Source organism: Euprymna scolopes, chromosome 32 (assembly GCF_053919585.1).
Source record: "Euprymna scolopes isolate OS-2025 chromosome 32, ASM5391958v1, whole genome shotgun sequence".
In the NCBI taxonomy this organism is placed as follows: Eukaryota; Metazoa; Mollusca; class Cephalopoda; order Sepiida; family Sepiolidae; genus Euprymna; species Euprymna scolopes.
The window spans coordinates 49,066,624-49,088,736 of NC_136513.1; the positions used below are offsets into that span (position 1 = coordinate 49,066,624).

At 38.2% G+C, this 22,113-nt stretch overlaps 1 protein-coding gene across 18 annotated transcripts in view; it reads left to right on the forward strand.

The window, feature by feature from the left end:
• The window catches only part of LOC145256327 (uncharacterized), a 288,407-nt gene that overhangs the window by 126,258 nt on the left and 140,036 nt on the right, over nucleotides 1-22,113 (forward strand). For all 18 annotated transcript variants that reach the window (XM_080115098.1, XM_080115092.1, XM_080115089.1 and 15 more), the window contains one exon: nucleotides 8,324-8,446. In XM_080115098.1, coding sequence (XP_079971224.1) covers nucleotides 8,324-8,446 — 123 coding nt within the window. The remainder of the gene's footprint in view (nucleotides 1-8,323; nucleotides 8,447-22,113) is intronic.

Genomic DNA, 22,113 nt, shown 5'->3' on the forward strand with positions numbered 1-22,113 from the left:
TAGGCAAATATTGAGCATCATAAAAATTTCAAATTAACTGATGTAGGCAAATATTGAGCATCATAAAAATTTCAAATTAACTGATGTAGGCAAATATTGAGCATCATAAAAATTTCAAATTAACTGATGTAGGCAAATATTGAGCATCATAAAAATTTCAAATTAACTGATGTAGGCAAATATTGAGCATCATAAAAATTTCAAATTAACTGATGTAGGCAAATATAGAGCATCATAAAAATTTCAAATTAACTGATGTAGGCAAATATTGAGCATCATAAAAATTTCAAATTAACTGATGTAGGCAAATATTGAGCATCATAAAAATTTCAAATTAACAGATGTAGGCAAATATTGAGCATCATAAAAATTTCAAATTAACTGATGTAGGCAAATATTGAGCATCATAAAAATTTCAAATTAACTGATGTAGGCAAATATTGAGCATCATAAAAATTTCAAATTAACTGATGTAGGCAAATATAGAGCATCATAAAAATTTCAAATTAACAGATGTAGGCAAATATTGAGCATCATAAAAATTTCAAATTAACTGATGTAGGCAAATATTGAGCATCATAAAAATTTCAAATTAACTGATGTAGGCAAATATTGAGCATCATAAAAATTTCAAATTAACTGATGTAGGCAAATATTGAGCATCATAAAAATTTCAAATTAACTGATGTAGGCAAATATTGAGCATCATAAAAATTTCAAATTAACTGATGTAGGCAAATATTGAGCATCATAAAAATTTCAAATTAACTGATGTAGGCAAATATAGAGCATCATAAAAATTTCAAATTAACAGATGTAGGCAAATATTGAGCATCATAAAAATTTCAAATTAACTGATGTAGGCAAATATAGAGCATCATAAAAATTTCAAATTAACTGATGTAGGCAAATATTGAGCATCATAAAAATTTCAAATTAACTGATGTAGGCAAATATAGAGCATCATAAAAATTTCAAATTAACAGATGTAGGCAAATATTGAGCATCATAAAAATTTCAAATTAACTGATGTAGGCAAATATTGAGCATCATAAAAATTTCAAATTAACTGATGTAGGCAAATATAGAGCATCATAAAAATTTCAAATTAACAGATGTAGGCAAATATTGAGCATCATAAAAATTTCAAATTAACTGATGTAGGCAAATATTGAGCATCATAAAAATTTCAAATTAACTGATGTAGGCAAATATTGAGCATCATAAAAATTTCAAATTAACTGATGTAGGCAAATATAGAGCATCATAAAAATTTCAAATTAACTGATGTAGGCAAATATTGAGCATCATAAAAATTTCAAATTAACTGATGTAGGCAAATATAGAGCATCATAAAAATTTCAAATTAACTGATGTAGGCAAATATTGAGCATCATAAAAATTTCAAATTAACTGATGTAGGCAAATATTGAGCATCATAAAAATTTCAAATTAACTGATGTAGGCAAATATTGAGCATCATAAAAATTTCAAATTAACTGATGTAGGCAAATATTGAGCATCATAAAAATTTCAAATTAACTGATGTAGGCAAATATAGAGCATCATAAAAATTTCAAATTAACTGATGTAGGCAAATATAGAGCATCATAAAAATTTCAAATTAACTGATGTAGGCAAATATAGAGCATCATAAAAATTTCAAATTAACTGATGTAGGCAAATATAGAGCATCATAAAAATGCAAGTTCTGCCACACGGACATGTTGTGAGTTACCTGACATCCAGTTATAAGTTTCTGCTGGGGGACAGCTACTATACAATGCGATACAATGGAGTGTCTAAATATCTATAAAATGTTGAATATAGAATGCAAAAGCAAGTTCTAACAACATATACAAAAAAAAAACAGTGGGAAATAAGTCGAACACCACCCAATATGACTATGCAATTGCTACAGCTGTGTATCTAGAAAAACAGAGCTATTAAACCTGACAGTGTTATGGTATAAGAAAGCGAAAGAAGTGACCCTAGTTGAAGTTAGTGGCCCCCCTCTCCCCCTCTCTCCCTCTCCACCTCTCTCTCTCCCTCTCCACCTCTCTCTCTCTCACCCCCCCCCTTAATCAGAATCAGGGGAAAATCAGAACTTTTTGGGGTATTAGAATCAGAAAAATTTGTGCTATTTCAGATGCCAAAAATGATTCTTTTGTTTTTAACTTGAGTGTACTATTAAAATGTTATCTGAGTTGTCATGGTAATCTGAAAAAAAAAAAACAAGTAAAAATAAAAACATAGCTAAATATTTAAAGATTGTAAAAGAATCGAAATTGGTAATTGTATGACAATCAGGAAGTTAGAACAGAATCTGTAATTATATCGAAAAAAATTGGGATCGTCTCGGCGCTCATCATCATAACGTTTCACCCCATCTTGAAATCCATCATCAGGCAGTTTCCATGGCATCCTTCAGATCCACATCAGAGCATGCTTCGCTTATGAGACAATCTGTGAGGATGTCTACACATCGGCGCTGCAGGGGCACCTAGCGTCCTGTACATAGCCCCACTCGTACAAGTTGTACCATGTCTTGGCAATCTTTGTTCGGACCCGGTTGAGTATTACACATTCTTTCTGGGGGAGTTCAGAGCCTGATGGAAGATTTTCTTTCTGTGTCAAAAGAGTTGTTTTTGTTCATTCCACTAATGCAAGCAGAAGAATGCTCGTATTGTTCGTCCAAGGGCTGTGATAGTGGCAAAGTGTTTGCAGGAAGATAATTGGTGTGGCACCTCTTCATGCTCAAATAGGAGATGGCAATTGTTGTTGGTCTGTCTGTCATACTCTGTGTTGTTAATGGGATGATTCCGATACAATTACCGATTCTGAACCAATTCCGATTCTTTATAAATCTCTAAATATTTAACTAGAAAAATGGTTTTTGTCCCGATTACCGTAAAAACACATTTTAAATATGCAAATATTTTATCAAACGTAAAAACACTGGGGGGGGGGGGTCTAGAGATTTTAGTCTTACTGAAAGCTTAAATCAAATATTTTATTACTACAAGCAGTGGAATAAAAAAGATAATTTAAAGAATAGATTTTGGCATCGGAAAATAGGCTCAAAGTTTTACGATACCGATGCTGATATCCCAAAAAGCTCCGATTATTTATTTATTTATTTATTTATTTATTTATATAATATATATATATGTGTGTGTGTGTGTATATGTTAATGGTCTTAGTAAAACATTTAAGAGTTTGCTGTTTACTCTATACATAAACCCTTGAAAGAACCTACAGAACCAGGGTACCCAGTTAGTCATTTATTATGAATCAGAGAAAGAATGCTGACATAATTTTTCGATACTATTTAACCAAAGAAGAAAAAAATTTTGCCCATCATGATGCGTATGCAAACCATACAATCTCTCGATAATAATTAATGATTCTTTTGGATTAAGTTTTCCTTCATATTATTTGAATTCATTGGATTACCGTTCTCATCTTGAGTGTCATTTTGCAAAATGTTTCTGTCAATGTAATTTCCGACCTTCTTCAGGTGTATTTTGTTGCACAGAATTTTGAATGGAACCTGTGGCGCAGTGGATAGTGTGATTGATGAAATTCAGCTGTAGAAATTACATTCTTGGAGATTGAAGGTTTAATCCTAAGTGCAGGCTACCCGAAAATACAATTGTGAATTACTTAGGGCTTCTATCCAATCATGTCGTTTGCGTGACACTGCTGTCCGAACTTTTCACTTTCTGGTTACCACTTGACGCGTCTTCTCTCCACTCCAAAACGCACTTCTGCAACTTTAGCTTTTCTCTCCCCGAATCCGACTTTTCTCTTCTACAAATACAACTTCTCTGCTCGCAATCTAACTTCAGAATGCCCTCCTTCCCCAAATCACTCCTCTTTTATCTCCAATCAGGAGCATCTCATTTGCATACCTCGTGGTCACCCTGTAGGCCTATAAAGAAACAGGGCAGCCATTTTTGTTTCTTTCTTCTTCATTATGAACACGAGGTAAGCCACACAAAAACGGCGGTCGGTCGTTCTTGTTTCTTTTTTCTTCATTTACACCACACGCCCCCCCCTGATCTTCGAGATCAATAGGATACTTCGTAATCCTCCATCCAAGCAGGCCGCCTCCTCTCACGTCGAGGCCTCTGGGGGAGAACTTCTCGGGGGTTAACGTTTTCAGGTTCACTACAACGCGGGCCTAAGTCAGGTCGAGCAGCATCATTTGCTTCTCGGTGGCCCTCGATTTCCTCTTCTTCACTGCCCACCGGCAATGTCACGCGACGCAGGTCTAAGATATGCCGGGGAACGCCATTCACCATCACATTGTTCTTCGACTGCAATCCTGTTATGACCCCTCTTTTCCAACGAGTGGTACACTGTGCATTGGGGGGTTTCACCCACACCTCTTCACCTACTTTGATAGTAGCTTCTTCGCTCTCAATTCCCGGTGTTTTGTTGCACGAATGCCGCCACTTATATGTGAAAACGGCCCTATGAGGCACAGTTGTCTCATCTTGTTTGGTCTTCGGCGAGATGTTATACCAAAACACTGCCTCTATGGGTGATACGTTGCTTTTTTCGGCAGCGGCTTTAATGGTGCGATGATTCCTCTCCACTATTCCGTTGCCACTCAGCCGATACGCTGCTCTGAAAAATTGCCTTACTCCCCACTTATTGCACACCCCTTTAAAGGCTTCTGATCGGAAAGCGGGGCCATTGTCCATTAAGAGTTCCTCAACTGGCCCTCTCTCCAAAAATATCTCCTCGATGACCCCTCTGATCGCCCATGCAGCTTCTGCCCTGATCTCTCTCCAGATGGCAAACCTTCCCGGTCCACAGTCGACCATCGACAGATACAATTTGTGGCGATAGTGTGTCACATCAATGGCCAATCACTTCCAGTCCTCCGCAACGTGTAGCTCTCCTGCTTCGTGTCTGGACGGTCCAGGGTCAATTGATTGGCACTCTCGACAGTTCTCCACCACCTCCCTAACCTCCTCCTCATGGGTCTCCGGGTAAACCTCTCTGGCTAGGAATAACGTTCGTTCTCGACCAAAGTGGTGCATTTTGTGTGACTCTTTGACTTCTTCCCCTGCACAGCATACCGAGGAGACCTCCTTTCCCTCCTGCAGCCAGGCCTTCTTCACGCGTGTCATCGAATCCGCCTTGTTTTTTTCTGACGGGACCAACACAACAGATACTCTCAACTGGAATTCCACTATCAGGTCGGTGAGCGCTCCGAGTCTGCGCTTGATCAGCATTTCCGCAGCACCCCTGGTCTTAACTCTCTTATCGCCAGTTACTGCCGACCGAATCCACGACGCTACCGTTGCCGAATCGGTTTTGACTTCAATTATTTTCAATCCCCATTTCAGGGCCAGATTGATTCCTTGTATAGCGGCATCTAGTTCTGCTACGTTGATATGGGAGAAGTCGTTGTTTTTTTTTAGCCACGCCGCATCCTCCACAGTTACACCTCCTATCTCTAGTACGACGCCCAACACCAGGTTACTGGCATCGCACCAAACCACACCCGCGTCTTCGCCGCTGACATACCATTTCCCTTTCACTGGGTCCTCATTCCTCACTCTCGCAATGACTTCTTGCAGCATGTTCATGACCTCCTTCATCACACGGCCCTCCCAGCCATCAGTGCCTGTTTGACATTTAATAAAACTGCATGCTATCCTGAGCCAGCCAGCGATAGGATAGTGCTCGACCAGCCTCCCGCAGATTGAGAAGAGTTCTCGCCTCGTCAGCTCAAATCCGACTTCGGGTATTGCATTCCCTCGTTCGAAGACGAGGCTTTCTTTTCCATCTCGCCTTAGTTTCAACCCCAGCACCGCTCCTCCATCTAGGGCCTCCGCCGGTTTTGCAGTTAACCCATACTTCTCGACATGGCTTCTTACTTTCTCTGCTGTCACCTCTGCCTCCTCCACCAGGATGTCGTCAATATACGAACTAGTGGCCTCCTCCACTGTACAGTCTTTGCTCAGCACTGTCTTCAGCATGGCAGTCATAATTTTGGGGGCTGAACTCAGCCCAAAGCCTAACCTCGTCAGACAATACACCCGCCCCTTGTACCAGACCAGTTGGTACTGCCAGAGTTTTTCATCTACATGGATCTGCAGATATGCCGATTTCAGATCGACAATCTTAGTGGCCCGCCCCATTCTTCTCTATTTCCTTATGACTTCCTCACATACGTCGATCCCCGTTCCAGTGTAGCAGGCTACGTGTCTGTTCAATTCCCTAAAATCCAGCACGGGCCTAATCTTGTTTTTGGTAGGCTGAACAACCGCCAGTAGTGGCAACACTCCTTTTTCTTCCCCTGTCCACGGTTTCAGAATTCCTTCTTTTATCCACCTCTCCACTTCTTCCTCGAATCCTTTTCTTATTTCTCCTTGCAGGGTGTTTTCGTAGCAGCCCACCTTATTCTGTAGTTCTGGGGGCCCGGAGATCCATTTCCATTCCACCGTCCATCTCACGCCATCAAACTTCACCAGGAAATCTTTGTCCTCAATGCAGCAAACCTCTGGTTTTGGGGTTCTGACGGTTCTATCACCTTCCACTCCTGCCATCCCCACTGCGCCGAGACGTTCAAACGTCACTTGGCCCCCTCTTAACGTAGCGCCCCCCAGTCGGTTAATTGCACTCATACCTATAATCACGTCGACACCACCGACCAGATGATTCAACACTAGGGCTTGCAGTCCAATGGGCACCCCTTGCACCATTACTTCCGCTGTCGTCTCTCCTAGGCATTTCACATCCCTGCCATCCACGGTCCTAATAATCCTGGTTCCGCTCCATGACCTCGCGACATTCCTCGCTAACAACGTCGTAGTGCAGCCTGTGACGACAAGGGCTATGGCTCTCTTCCCATTGACTACCACCGGTAACCGAGGCAATGTTCCATCATGCGCCATTTCCACACAGAAGGGGTAACCACTGACGCAATAGCTCCCCTTCACTCGTTTCCCTGGCCCCGTGCAGCAACACAATAGCGGCTAATATGCCTCACTTGTCCACATCGGTAGCACGTGATCCCCGATCTCGGCTCTTTGCAGTCCTTGATCAGATGAGGACCCTGGCACCGGAAACACTTGATGGCAGGTCTCCCCTCCTGTCGCCTCGCCGGCTGCCTCTCATTCAAGTGAGGCCTCATGCACATATTTCCACTCACAGCTGCAGCCACGATTGGGCTTTTAACATTTTTCACTAGGACTCTGGCGTGGACCAAGAGATCGTCCACTTCCATAGAATGGATCCCCGTGATTCTCTGCATGTTCGCAGAGATTTCCTCTGGGAAGCCGTTCACTAGGTACAGCTTTACCGTCATCTCCAGGCTCCTCCCCACGTAACCAGCCAACCCTGCCAGTCTCCTGATCTCTGCCGCAAAGACGTCAACGGACTCGCTGGTCCACCTCAAACTTGACAGCTTGCCAAGTGCTTCAAATGGGCCCTCAGCGAAGGCCAATTTCAGCCTTTGCTCCACTAAGGCAAGGTCTTCCTTGTCTTCATCTCGCATCTGCTGGTAAATCGTGAGGGCTTCCCCCTCTAAGTATAGCGGCAGCAGGGTGACCACATCTTCTATCTTTTGCAGCTTCGCAACCATTTTTAATTTCTCCAGCCACTTAATCAGGTCGCCCTCCCCAGTAAAGGGTCTCAACATCTGAGTGCTCAGTCTCCACTCATGTTAATTTGCTTGATGTGCCGAAATAGCTTGTCGTTTGCGTGACACTGCTGTCTGAACTTTTCACTTTCTGGTTACCACTTGACGCGTCTTCTCTCCACTCCAAAACGCACTTCTGCAACTTTAGCTTTTCTCTCCCCGAATCCGACTTTTCTCTTTTCTCGCAATCTAACTTCAGAATGCCCTCCTTCCCCAAATCACTCCTCTTTTATCTCCAATCAGGAGCATCTCATTTGCATACCTCGTGGTAACCCTGTAGGCATATAAAGAAACAGGGCAGCCATTTTTGTTTCTTTCTTCTTCATTATGAACACGAGGTAAGCCACACAAAAACGCGGTCGGTCGTTCTTGTTTCTTTTTTCTTCATTTACACCACAAATCATAGCTGATGAAATGAGAGCATTCTACCCCCGTGGATTAAATAAAGAGTTCAGTTTGAAATTCTGTGCAGATTCCTGAGTTTGACAAGATACTCCTGAGAAGGTCGAAGGTTGATGAGAGCAGTAGTCTGAAGAATTCAAATAATACAAATAAGCAAAACTCTTCTAAAAACAAATTATGATTTGTATGTTTTCTTTTTAATATTTCTATTCATTTTTTTTATTTTATTTATTTATTTATTTATTTTATTTTTTGTAGCACATGAGTGCAGACAAAGAGCTGTTTCTGGACATATTGACCAAAGAAGAAAGAGAAGCATTACTCACAAAGAAAATGGAAGAGATTCGTAAAAAAAATGAAGCTCTTCGAAAAAGACATGAAGTAAGATATATTTTTTTTTTTACATTTTTTTTTTTTTTTTTTTTTTTTTTTTAGTAATGAAAACCACTCCAGACGATGTGTAAAGCCATTTGATGAAATAGTATTCTGACAATCTTCAGACTTTTTAACAGGTCAGCAGGTAATGAGCCCATGTAAACATGTAGTCCTGAAAAAAAAAAAAAAATTCAAAGTTATTTTGAAAGTTGTCATTCATCCAATTTTCTACTAAGTTCTTTTCCAGGATTCTTATGTTTTTAGCAAAATCCATTTGGATGCAGCTGGCACTTCATTATTTTCTTAAAAAACATGGAATTTTGATGCTCCCACCATATCTATTTTGTCAATCTGATTGACCTGCAAAACCCCTGGAACCAACTTTTATAGTGGGTTTTCCATCCATTTTCTAAACACTGTTTCACCAGTTTTTTGTATTTTGTCCCTTTTTTTTTTTTTTTTTTTTCGTTTGTTAACAATTCCTACATAATTCATTGCTTTGTTCTCTCTGAATGCAATGTGTATATATATATATATATAATTTCTATGGAAATATTTTTTATTCACTTGTATTTCCTTTTTATATGTACCAATCCTTATTTAAGAAGCTCAGTATAATTACAGAGCATATAATGAATGACAAAAGTCTATATTTCAAATTACATGATATTGACCATCTTACAATTTATTCTTTTAATTCATATATATATTTTTTTGGTCCCCCGATTTATTGGAGAGGGACCCATGTTTTCAGTGGCTTCCATGTGTCTGTTAGTCCGGACAATTGCCAGATAACCGTCCATTAGTTTTTCTTTAAATTTTGCCACAAATTGGATTTCATTAAATAGATGTGCACATTAAAAAAAAAAAATTTTTTTTTGCGAAAATTCCCGTTGCGTCCCTAGGGGCTCAAAAGATGTAAAAAATGCCCCAAATGGGCAAATATGACACTTTTTGCCCCATAACATTTGATCCATCCATTAGATTTTCCTGAAACTTGGCCAAAATGTGGAGGCCATTGTTCTTAATATAAACTCAGTATGGATGACCCTTGCAAAATTCTGGTTTGTATCCCTCTGGGACTTTTAGTGTTAAAAAAAACATGCCTTTTTGGAGCTCTTTTTTCATATTACTCTAAAACTTGATATGTATGTCTATATAATGGTTTTCTATAGTGCTGAATTTAAATATACATGTCTTAAGGTATGTAACTGCATCGTTTGTACATTTTCACTGGGATTCGGCATTCCCAGGAGCTCAAAAGGGGTCACAAATGCCCCAAAATTGCAAAAAACAACACTTTTTACCCCATAACCTTTTCCCCATCCATTAGATTTTTCTGAAACTTGGCGAAAATGTGAAAGCAACGTTGGCCCTTCACACTTCTCACATTCATCATTTCTTCATTATTTTTTGTGGTGTCATTTCACATGTGGCACCAGAGGGGAACCATGCATGCACTGCTTGTTGTTATTTGTATCTATCTAGTGGTGGGGATTAAAAGTTGGGCCATGACCTCCCAATTTGGTAAATCTGTGTAGATTTCAGCTTTTTATTGCCACTGATCATTCCCATTAACTGATCATTCCCATTAATTATATTCTTAGCAGAATTGTTGTGAAAATAACATCCAAGATGAGAATATCATCCAAATAATACAAATTATCAATCCCCATCTAAAAAAAAATTTCTATTATCCGTTAGTTACTGTACATTTTCTAACTTTTACTCTTTATTCATCCTAAGCAAGTTATATTGCTATTTGAACATAAGGGGCTATTATTTGGAATTATATGTATATAGGGGACTACGTGAATAGATGAGTGAGATGTTTGTTCACATTACATTTAAATTTTTGCATCTTGGTATAGTCAGTGAAGCAGGGAGGGGATTTCAAAATCTAGCAGTCCTAAGGAAGAAGCTATTAAAGCAGAAAGCTTTTTGACATCTAGTGATCTCTAGTGAAGGTGTGATTTTGCAGCTTGACAGATTTGTTGGGTATCTACATTGAGAAGGTAAAAGTGCAGGGAGTTCATCAGGACATGTTCCATTTAAGTACTTATAAAACAAGCACAGTGATGCAACATTGGTTGAAAGTGCGGGACCTATTAAATTGGAGACTTTTTTTTGACTAACCTTTATCATAGTGGGCTCCCAGTGGTGATCCTCAAGTAGAAAAAAAAAGGAAGAGATTAATGGTGGACACACCAGCCCAAATGTGGCAACTCTACATGCATGGGTGAATGGTGGGTTTGTAAAGATATAAGATACTCTCTGGTGCACTTTTTTTTCCCACGAAAATGGAGAACACTCCATTCAAACTACACTTTATTTTTTAAGGGCATTTTGATCGACTATTCTGAAGACTTTCTTTTACATTCTAAATTGATGCAATAACTTATCAGAATTTTAGATTCTTATTTTTCCGACCATAAGATTTTCATTAAAATAAATAAATAGAATAAAATAATCCTGAGTCATGCTGGATACATAGTACTCGCTTTCAGAGGCTTACAGATACCTGGAAAAGTCTTTTCTGATTAATGTTTACCAGTTTTAAAATAAACAAACTTGGCTGTTTTTCAGAATAACAGAATATTTTAAAGTTGGCAAACATTAGTCAGAAGAGATTTTTCCAGGGCATTCATTGTTAAGCAGAACAGTCAGCAGAAATCGGAAGTAAAAAAAAAAATGCGCCGAAGTTAGGATAGCCTTTGATATTTTATTTACGTAGTTTTAAGACATCATCATTAATTTCTTCCAAGTTGTGCTTAAAAATGTGAATTTAAAAGCTTGCTTTTAATGGAGTTTTGAAATATTTCGAGCAATAAGTTTCGTTTAAAAAAAAAAAAAAAAAAAATTACAGTTGATATAAGAAATTAGTAATTTTGAAATTATATACTAATGCACTAAAGCTTTTGTTGTTTGTATATACGTTATCACCTTTCACACATATTTTAAAGAAAAATGGACATCCAATCAGCAAAGATAGTGATTTATGATTACTTTGATGTCCCTAAGGTAAATAATTCTGATTTTTACATATTTTAAAATGAATTGTTCCAGAATCATACGGTTCAGTATAATTTTAAATGTTTTAAAAAAAATGGCATTTGCTTTTTATTGAATTGAAAAGTATTTTGCTGACTTTTTTAAATCAGTATTCAGCCTTCTTACTGTAAAACAAAAAACAAAGTGACATATTTTATTTATTCCAAAAATATTTAGTTGATAACGATAATTATTTTTACAGAAGAATCAATTTTTTTCATAATAGTATTGACCCTGACGGAGATTTAATATTTCAAAAGGAATGTTATTATTTACTGTAAATTTTACAGATTGCTGTAGACACTTTGTATTATCTGTTTTCATCTCAAGTGTTATTTTCACGTTTTGGTCAATGTAACTTCCAACATTCTTCCGGAGGATCTTATCGAACTTGGGAATCTGCATGAAATTTTAAACCGAACCCTTTATTTAATCCACTGGGGTAGCAGGTTCTTGTTCCATCAGTCATGACCAGATAGTACTTTTAAGTAGTTTACAAGGACTCATGGTATAATGGATAAAGTAGTTGATAAAATCCAGTTGTAAGTTACCTTCTTCTGAAGGTTGACGATTCAAACGTTAGTACAGATGACATTCAAAAATATAACTGAATTAAGCCTTCGGCCTAGTCATGTCTAACAATACAAGAACACGCTACTCCCTTTGAATTAAATGAAGGATTCCATTCAAAATTCCAAATAGATTTCTAAGCTTGACTAAATAACCCTCTTTATCTTTGCCTAAACCTAAACGCAGATTCCATGAACAAAGTTTCTTTTTTAGAAGTGCACACTTGTGGAACTCTCTTCTGTTTACCTGCTTTCCAGCTGACTACAATATGGTCGTCTTCAAGTCCAATGTAAATAAGTTCTTGATGAGCCGTTCCCCTTAAGTAATCCAATTTACCAAATTTACACTTCTAACGGGTCCTGTCGGTGGGGCATTAGAATACGCCGACTGCCCCCCCTGCAGAGGGTAAAAGTCCCTCAACGGGGGTCCTGGATATGACCTTAAACTATATCCAGTGGTGAGGCCGCAGCTTGTGGGCTTTGGGGAGTGTGGAGCCACCCTTTAATTACCATTGCTCCCAGGTCCACTCTGACCCGGAGTGGTAGTACCTGTTAGGGTTCAAACTATGGGTTAAATAGAAACCAACGTGAAAACAACAAATATATTCTATTAGAAAAATTTTTCTTCAAAATCTTTGAATTCGGCATAAAATAACCCGGAAAGGGTTGATATGCCATAAAACAAAAACAACCAACCAACCAACACTTCTAACGATTACTATATTGTCCTTTTTAAACCACTATACACTCTTTAACCCTTATCCTCGAATGGCCTCTGGGCCTTGATAAGTGGTGATTCCATTTTAAAAAAACAAAAACAAACCCTACCCCTGTTTTCTAATTTTCACTTAGTCTACACGTCCGCATAATTTTCTTTGATTGTAAATATCACCATTGTCTGTATAATTGTATCTGTAGGCTAAAATATGCAAATCATTGCTATCCTCCTTTTAGTCTTGAGAAACAATGGATACCCTCTGTAAGAGTACCTATATTGGTGGTATTTAGTGAAGTAAGGGTTGTGCAATCACCAACCACACCTTTCCTAAATTGGCGTTTCTTGAATTCACTGGAAATGATAAGGATGACTGGAAACAATGCCAAGATAAGCAGAGAAAAGGCTGATGTTAGAAGAGTTTTTCTTCTAGGTTAGTTGCACAATAAAGGCTTGAGAGTCTAGTCTACCCTATTATTTATTGGAAATTTATCCATGTTGCTGTGTTTTTTGCTTGAAGAGTTTTCTCCTTTGGACGTTTGTTTCAGTAATGTAAGAACTTGGGTAACCTGGAGTTGCCTCCCTTTCTCTCTAAAGAGATGTGTTTTTTAGGATTTGGTGACTCGGACTTATCTCCTCTTTGACTGCGTATTTACAAAAAATGTTTGTATATGGTATGTTGTAAACATGTAAAATAAAGAGATGTCTTCTGCGTCTCTCTGTATGTAGAAAGCTAAAAGAATGTTTTGTTAATTAATTTGTTTTTTGTCATTGTAAATATAATTTCCAGTATGAAATCATTTAAGAAAGGTATATTTTGTTTATTTACTTCAATATAACTTAAAGGTTATTAATTAACCCAACACTATTTAATTCATAGCTGGAAGGTATATGTATTCATATCTTTCCTAAGTGAAAATGATGCAGTAGTCCTGACAGACCTGTACATTGTATTTGCACCAACATTTACCCAAGATGGGTTGAGCTGGCTCCTTCCATAGATCACCCAGCATCTCGAATAAACATGGATTATGCACGGTAATCCATAGCGGTTGAGATACAGCGATGATGGGCAACTAGTTCTGGGATCAATAGTGAGCGTTCTGGATCAAAGCTAGGTTCATTGTCTGCTTTGACGTTGTGCAGTCATATCATCAGCTGGCCTCCCGGACAACTTTGCCAACTTGATGTAGCTAATAGATTGCACCTGTAATCACATGCCACCACTTCCATGTGAAGTAAAAAAAAAAAATGGTTTAAAACAAAGCGTTGATTAAGCAACATTCGTAAATTTAAGAAATGTGAAATTATCGAAAGAGTGGTAGCGGCTGGAGAACAGTGCGATTATGTGTAGGGCCATCTTCTTGAAACGGACAAGCACATTGTTTCAGTTAGCAGAAAACTATGACCAGATGGTATTTCACAAAAATACTTGTCCCCTTGGAAGGTTCCTATTAACAGAAAGGGCATCTAGCTGTAAACAATTTGCTTCACTTTCATATGTTAAGTTAAACATGGTTGAACTTCCAACCTTCAGACATGGGCAAGTAAAATTGAGTAGAAAAAAGAAAGATTTGAAAATAGGAACAATCAAATTTTGTTTTGATTATTATTGAAAATGATAGGATATGTGACGTGCATCTTAGATGTGATGACCTGAAGAAGGTAAAATCTGGACAGTATGTGTGCAGAGCAAGTTTTGGTTAGATTTTTTTTTTTTTTTTTTTTTTTTACATAGACATCACCACATTATCAAGGCCAAGAGGCCACTCAAGGATAAGGGTTAAAGAGTGTACAGTAGAAATTAGACAATATAGTAATCATTAGTAATGAAAATTTGGTAAAGTTGATAACTTATATGGAACGGCTCATCAAGAACTTATTTACGTTAGACTTGAAGACAACCATATTGTAGTCAGCCGGAAAACGGAAGACAATTCCACAGGCGTGCAGTTCTAAGAAAGAAGCTTTGTTCATGGAATCTACGTTTAGGTTTAGGCACAGATAAAGAGTGGGGGGAATTATTGATAGTGTTTACAGCTAGACGAGTGTTTCTTGTGAAAGTTTGGTGAGGGGGGACCATAGATTGAAGCTCAGTCGAACACTTTCCATGAAAATAACGATACATCAGAGACAAACTCGCAACATCTCTTCTGTGAGATAGAGGTTGCAAGGAAGAGAAAAGAACATCTCCTACGAGGCTACGAAGTCTATTTTGAACTCTATCAAGGCAGGCCAAGTCCTTTCTAGCAGCACCTGCCCAGATGTAGCAACAGTATTCCATCCTTGGACGTACCTGGCTCTTAAAACAGTTGAGGTAGCAGATCCAGTTCCCAGGCCAGTGTCAAGGAAAATATGGAAATGATAAAAATTAAAGTTCAGAGAAAAGAAGGATAAAGATCTGGCCAGATATAGGTTAATTTGGAAGTAAATTTTTAAATGCCGTTCAACAACAGATGTACCTTTTTTGGATGTAAGGACTTGGGTAACATGGAGTTACCTCCCTTTCTCTGTTAAGAGATGATGTGTGTTTTTAGGATTGGGTGACTTGGGCTTATATATAATACTATAACCTTCTAGTTGCACTTGTGAATCTATACCAGATTTTGAAGTGAATTCTTAACAGAGGTAGATTGTTTCGTCAGCCACGACCTGGTAGTGGTGTTAATTTCGTGTAATTCATAGTTTTTATGGCTTCTATTAAAGGTTGATCTTTCAGAAGAATCACTTGGAATGGATTGTTTATTGATATTACTGATTATGCCATGTGTCTACGTAGATTATTCTAGTATAAATTTTGGGAGCCTAAATTTTTACTTTTTCTAGGTGTGCATTATTACTAGGCTGTGATAAGAGAATATTCTTTTCGTTGTTTTGACTCTCGAGTATATATCCGACAAAGTTAGACAGTTAATCAATCGAGAACCACATCACTCTGTTGGAGAGACCCTCCCATGGGATTAATGGACTATCTCATGATGTCACTTCCGGTAACGAGTACTGGTGCCCGGAGTCAGAGATTGGTATGTGGCCAAGGAGGTTGTGTGCAAACGCCCAACAGCCTTACCTGTAATATATGTGAATACATGTTTGTTTCTAAAAGTCCTGTGTTCCTTTCGTTTACAATTTTAATTGTAACTTGTCTACTGTTTATTCTTATGCAAATTTGAACATTTTTCAAATGAAGAGAAAAGTTTTTTTTTTTTTGCGTTTGCTTTTTGCTGCTAACTTTATGTAAATTTTTAATGTGAGAGAAATTTTTTTTTTTTCCCCCCCTTTTCATTTTACTTGGACTAAAGGAAATACTTTTTCATTGAATGGAATTTTCTGAAATATTCTATTTTTAACTGTCGGTTCTAAAGTGAAAAAAATTCTTTTTCTTCCTCATGGAGACAAGTCCCCCCCCCCACACACACATAAAAAAAAAAATAACCTAGTCATATTGGTTAACTTTCAGACAATTCCACAATTATTTTTATTCTTTTGCAACTGTATTTTATCACAGTATATATTTTTTTTGTTTTTGCTTCGCAAGTAAAAAATATTTTTTTGTCCACCCTCATATTAGGTTATCTCTAGGGTTTTTTACCAAGCAGCAGGGGATACATTGCTCCCTCCTTATATGCACACACTCAAGGAAAGGACATTTTCTTTCTTTTTTTTTATTATTTTATCTCTATTCTCCAGTCAAAAACAGAAATAATTTGTTTTTTTTTTTTCGTGAACTTGGAAAAGCCATTACAAGATGAAGTTAAAGCAGTATTGATACAGCTAATCAAGGCCCAAATGGACCAGCAGCAGAAGGCTGAGGAAAATTTAAAAGAACGTGAAAAACAGCTTCACTTACAATTTCAAGAGAGACAACAAGCCTTGGAGGAGAGAATACTACTTCAACAACAGAGACAAGAACTAGTCTTAAAAATGTTCAATAGAATGGAACACGGGGACGACAGTTTTGCTTTTTCCCAAAGTACAATATGGAATGCTATAGAAACGTTCAACTACCAACCGGAGTTGGATGGAACCTTTGACACTTTCTATTGGAGATATGAGGACCTATTCGCTGGACTGTCAAGAGTGGAGCAACGCTAAAATAGTTCGCCTATTTTTGAGAAATTAAGGACCATAGAACATAGCAACTTTGTGGATTATATTCTTCCCAGAAAGATGAGTGAATTGGAATTTTCTGAAGTGGTCAAACTTTTATCCAAACTGTTCAGCCCGAATACTATGCTATTTCATAAAAGATGGAAGTGCTTTAACCTGCAAAAAAGCGACAACGACGATTAACTGACCTTCGCGTCTATGGTAAATAAACACTGCAATGATTTCCGTATGTCTGATTTATCAGCAGATGACTTCAAGTGTTTAATTTTTGCGTAGGGTCTAGTCTCATCCCAAAACGCTGAGATTAGACGATGTGTTTTCTCTAGACTTGAGAGCAAACAGGGCCTCACCCTCCAGAAGTTGGCCGAGGATTGTCAATGAGTTGTCTGCATAAGGAACAACTCGAGACACGTTGAGGAGTCAGGCACAACATTCATTAGGACAACCTTCAGACTGGAAAAATACTCGCCCCACAAAAGCAAAGCTGGAAGTAAGAAAACTCGAGCTACACCTAATAAGTACCACCCAGTCACAAGAACCGGATCCCCTACAAGCCCGTGCTATCACTGCGGTGGGAAACCTTGGTTGAGTCAATGTTTTTACAAACCTAAGTACTGCAATTAATGTGGTAGGAAGGCCCACAAAGCGATCCAGTGCAGGAAGAACAAGGACAAGAACAGCGTCTGACAGACTAGATCCGACTTGGATTCAGGTAAGAACCGGCGCAAATATGTCACAGTTATCACAAATAAAACTGTGCATCTACAATTTGATTCTGGATCAGACCTGTCCATCATTAACCTTAAGACGTGGAAAAGGCTAAGGAAACCAACCATGCGGAAGACAAACAAATCAGCTTGAGCTGTAACAGGCGATAAAGTGGAATTTGAGGTGACCTTAAATGGTGTTACTAAAAAAAAGTGAAAGTGTATGTACATAGGACATCTGAAAACTTCATCGGTACTGACTGGATGGAGCGATTTGGGACTAACCTGTGAATAAATTCTGTCATAGGGTAGAAGACTCGTCTATGGAGGCGCAACAACTGAAGGATGAGTTAAAAGAGGAATTTCCAGAAGTATTCTCACTAGGACTAGGAAAATGTACAAAGGCTATAGCAAGATTCGAACTAAAAGAAAACACTCTGCCTGTTTTCCAGAAAAAACAAAACGTTCCATTTGCAGCAACAGAAAATCGACAAGGAATTGGATCGGCTAGAAGAGGTTGGAATACTATGGAAAGTAAGCAGCAGTGATTGGGCAGCCCCTACCGTATATGTGACCAAGAAAACAAACCAGATTTGTGTATGTGCAAATTTCTCCACGCATCTGAACGCAGCCCTCAAAGAATACCACTATCCACTCCCCACACCAGAGGAGATAGTCAACAAATTAAACGGTGGTAAAGTATTTTCTAAGGTGGATTTGAGCAACGTCAAGGCGGAATGTTCAAAACTCCTCTGTATAAATACACACAAGAGAAGGTGTTAACCTCAGATCGTTTTTTGACACACTTTGATCCAAGGTTGAGAATAATAGTAGCGTGTGATGCAAGCTCATTTGGTGTGGGAGCTTGCGTACTTCATAGAAGTCATCTCCCTCTCAGTACAGACCAATAAGTCTCCTGTGTGTCATGAGTAAGTTGCTGGAATCCATATTAAATAATGAAGTAGTCGACCACCTCAGTAGAAATAACCTCATTAGTGATATGCAATATGGATTCCGTTCTGCTAGATCTATAGCAGATGTGCTAATGGTTATATCTCATAGGATTAGTGAATCTCTCGACAAAGGCTTCCTTTCTAGGGCAATTGCTCTTGACATATCAATGGCATAAGGGAATACTTCACAAGATTTCCAGCTATGGTATAACTGGAAATGTTTTCTCAATTATTAAATCATTTCTCTCTGATAGGCTCGTAAGAGTAGTGGTTGATGGGCAGAAATCAGAGGCCCACAGTATTAATGCTGGAGTCCCTCAGGGGTCAATCCTGGGCCCAACTCTCTTCCTGATCTACATCAATGATCTCCCAAAACACATACTTAAATCATTCATTGACATTTATACAGATGACACAACCATCTACGGCAACACATCAAAGGCCGTAAATGACAAAGTTCTTTGATTCTCTCTCCTCTGATCTCGAGCACGTGCTACAGTGAGTGAAGAGGTGGCTGGTTACTTTCAATGCATCAAAAACAGGTTCCTATCTTTACATCATCAACGCTCTGACCCCCATCTGGCATCAATTGAAATGGATGGCTCTCGTCTTAGGGAGGCTTCATGTTTTGACAAGCTTCTGGGTTTGACCTTTACTCTTGATCTGAAATGGAATATGTACATCAAGTCTGTTGGCCAGGTCGCTGGGAAAATGGTATGATCCTTCTACCGCTTCAGAAGATATCTCACTAATTCAATTCTCTATCTATATAAAAGCCAAGTATGCCCAAGGATGGAATACTGTTGCCACATCTGGGCTGGAGCTGCTAAAAACAGCCTATCCTCCCTTGACAGAGTACAAAATAGACTTCGTGGCTTAGTGGGGGATGCCCTTTTTTCTTCCCTGCAACCTCTCTCCCTCAGAAAGACGTTGCGAGCGTGTCTTTGTTTTATCGTTATTTCCATGGCAAGTGTTCGTCCGAGCTCCAATCTCTGGTCCCCCCTCGCCAATCTTTCATGAAAAACACCCATCTAGCTGAAACCACTGTCAGTAATTTTCCCCATTCTTTATTTGTGCTTAAATCAAAACGTAGATTCTATGAGCAAAGCTTCTTTCTTAGAACTGTGTTACATATAGGTTTCATTAGAAGAGACTTAGAGCCTTATTAGAGTGTTTGTCTTGAGAGTCTTATATGGCTTGTTGTATCTTAGAGTGTTTAAGAGGAATGTTGAAAGACTCAGAGAGATTTTTGTTGTAAGAGACTTAGAGAGATTGTTCATGTTATTACGATTCTTATATATTAAATGTTCATTCCTCAGACGTGTAGAAGAAGAAAGCTCTTAGAATGATGAGATAGTGTTCACTGTTCAGACATTGTGTAGACATGAGATGTTGAGACGTGTATGTAATGATATTTTATAACACAGATATATAATACAATTTCACTTTACTTTTTTGTAAGAATCATAAGACAAGACGACGTTTTACAAAAAACACATGATGGTTTATTCTTCACATGACCGGCCGTGATTTCCATCATCAAGAATTCAAAGCTTCACATTTTAGTTTCAAAGTGACGTCTCACTTCCTAGACGACTGACTGTCTCTCTGACCGTCTTCTTTTACTCTAAATTTTTTTCTCTATATCTAGAACTTTCTATTTTCCGTGACGTCATACACATGTTAAAACATGTGCCTTCTTTCACGTGTTCTGGACATGCGTGTTCAAAACTTTTCCTATACTCAGTAACCTATTTTTCCGATATGTTAAAAACATTATCTTATAAGCTGCATTCTTTCAATTTAAAATTTCATAACAAACTTGACAATTCACATTCTTTTCTTGAAATATTTTATCTATATTCTAAACAATTGTTTGTTTTACATTTTTAAATTCTCACACGTGATCTATTTCTAAACCTAAATTACGAGGTTCGAATTTCGTCTATTGCTATTTCATTTTCATTTTAACTAAACTCTCTATTTTTATACTTACATGAAAAGGGGACAGCCCTTATCATGTAACAACTGTACGCCTGTGGAATTCTCTTCCGATTGCCTGTTTTCCACCTGACTACAACTTGGATATCTTCAAGTCCAACATAAACAAATTCCTGATGAATTGCCCCCTTAAGTAAGACATTTTATCAAATCTCCAATACTTACTATTACCACAATACTATCCCACTGATTACTGTACATGCAATAACGCTTATCCCAAGTAGCTTCCAGGCCTTGATAAGTGGTGACCTCCATGTAAAAAATATATATATATATATAATGCCTGACGGTACCAGGAAACCGATTGCACATACATCTAGAATGCTACTAACGGCCGAAAAACAGTACTCTCAAATTGAATTTGCTGTGACAAAGTTTCATAGGTATTTACATGGCAGAAAATTTACATTGCAGACGAATCATAAGCCGTTGCTCATGATTTTTGGTTTCAAAAATATACGGCGAATAGACTGTTGAGATGGGGTACATTATTACTGAATTATGATTTCACCCTGGAGTACTTGTCGTCGAAACAAATTAGCCATGCGGAGAGCTTATCTAGGCTGATACCCTTGAAAAAGGATCCGTTTGAAGATTCCATCATTGCCACTCTTCAACGGACGGGGAAATAAAAACTGTTTGTGCAGAAATCGAGATCCATTTTTGACAAGCTCTTACCCAAACAGTCAAGGCCACTAGTGACCACTTATGTACCCAGTAAACGTTTCATGTCAGGTGAAAGTGTTTTTCAAAAATTATAAAAACGCATCATTCTGGGAGGTGGGTACAATTAGTAAGAGTTGGTGACATTGTGGGTATATATTGGTCTTGGATGATATATACCATGTCACCAGAACCAACTAAGATGTCGATCAGTTGAAACCAGCGACAGTCCACCATTGGAAGATGAGCCGATAGACACTGTTTTCAAAACTTTTGATCTTGAACCTCCTCAATCAACACTTGAACTACGGCGGTCGTTCCATAGGAGAAAGTTTACAGAGCCATTGATGGTAAACCCTAAAAAGAAGCTAGGTACTGACAGCTTTTACGAACAAAAGACTTGGGAGGGGGGTGTTGGAGACGCCCCTCCATGGGATTAATGGACTATCTCATGACGTCACTTTCTCTGGTGATATCACTTCCGGAAACGAGTACTAGTGCCCGGAGTCAGAAGTTGGTACGTGGCCAAGGAGGTCGTGTACAAATGCCCAACGGTTGAGGAATGGTATTGCTTCACCCGCCTTGCCTGTAATATATGTGAATACATGTTTGTTTCTAAAAGTCCTGTGTTCCTTTTGTTTTATTACCATTTAAAACCATAACACACTCTAAAACATAAGATATTAACTGATATATACTTGAAAGCCAAAATAATGAAAAGAATATTCTCTTGTCATAACCCTAATTATTACTTATATAAAAGGCTATATGTCTTTCTGTCTGTCTCCGTATTTTCAAACTCTATCTCTTCTGAAACTGAAAATCACAGAGCAATGCTAGGGGCCTCAAATAATTGGATTTTTTATGAACTGTTCTTTTATTGGTCTTTAGTCGGTAAAAATAGTTT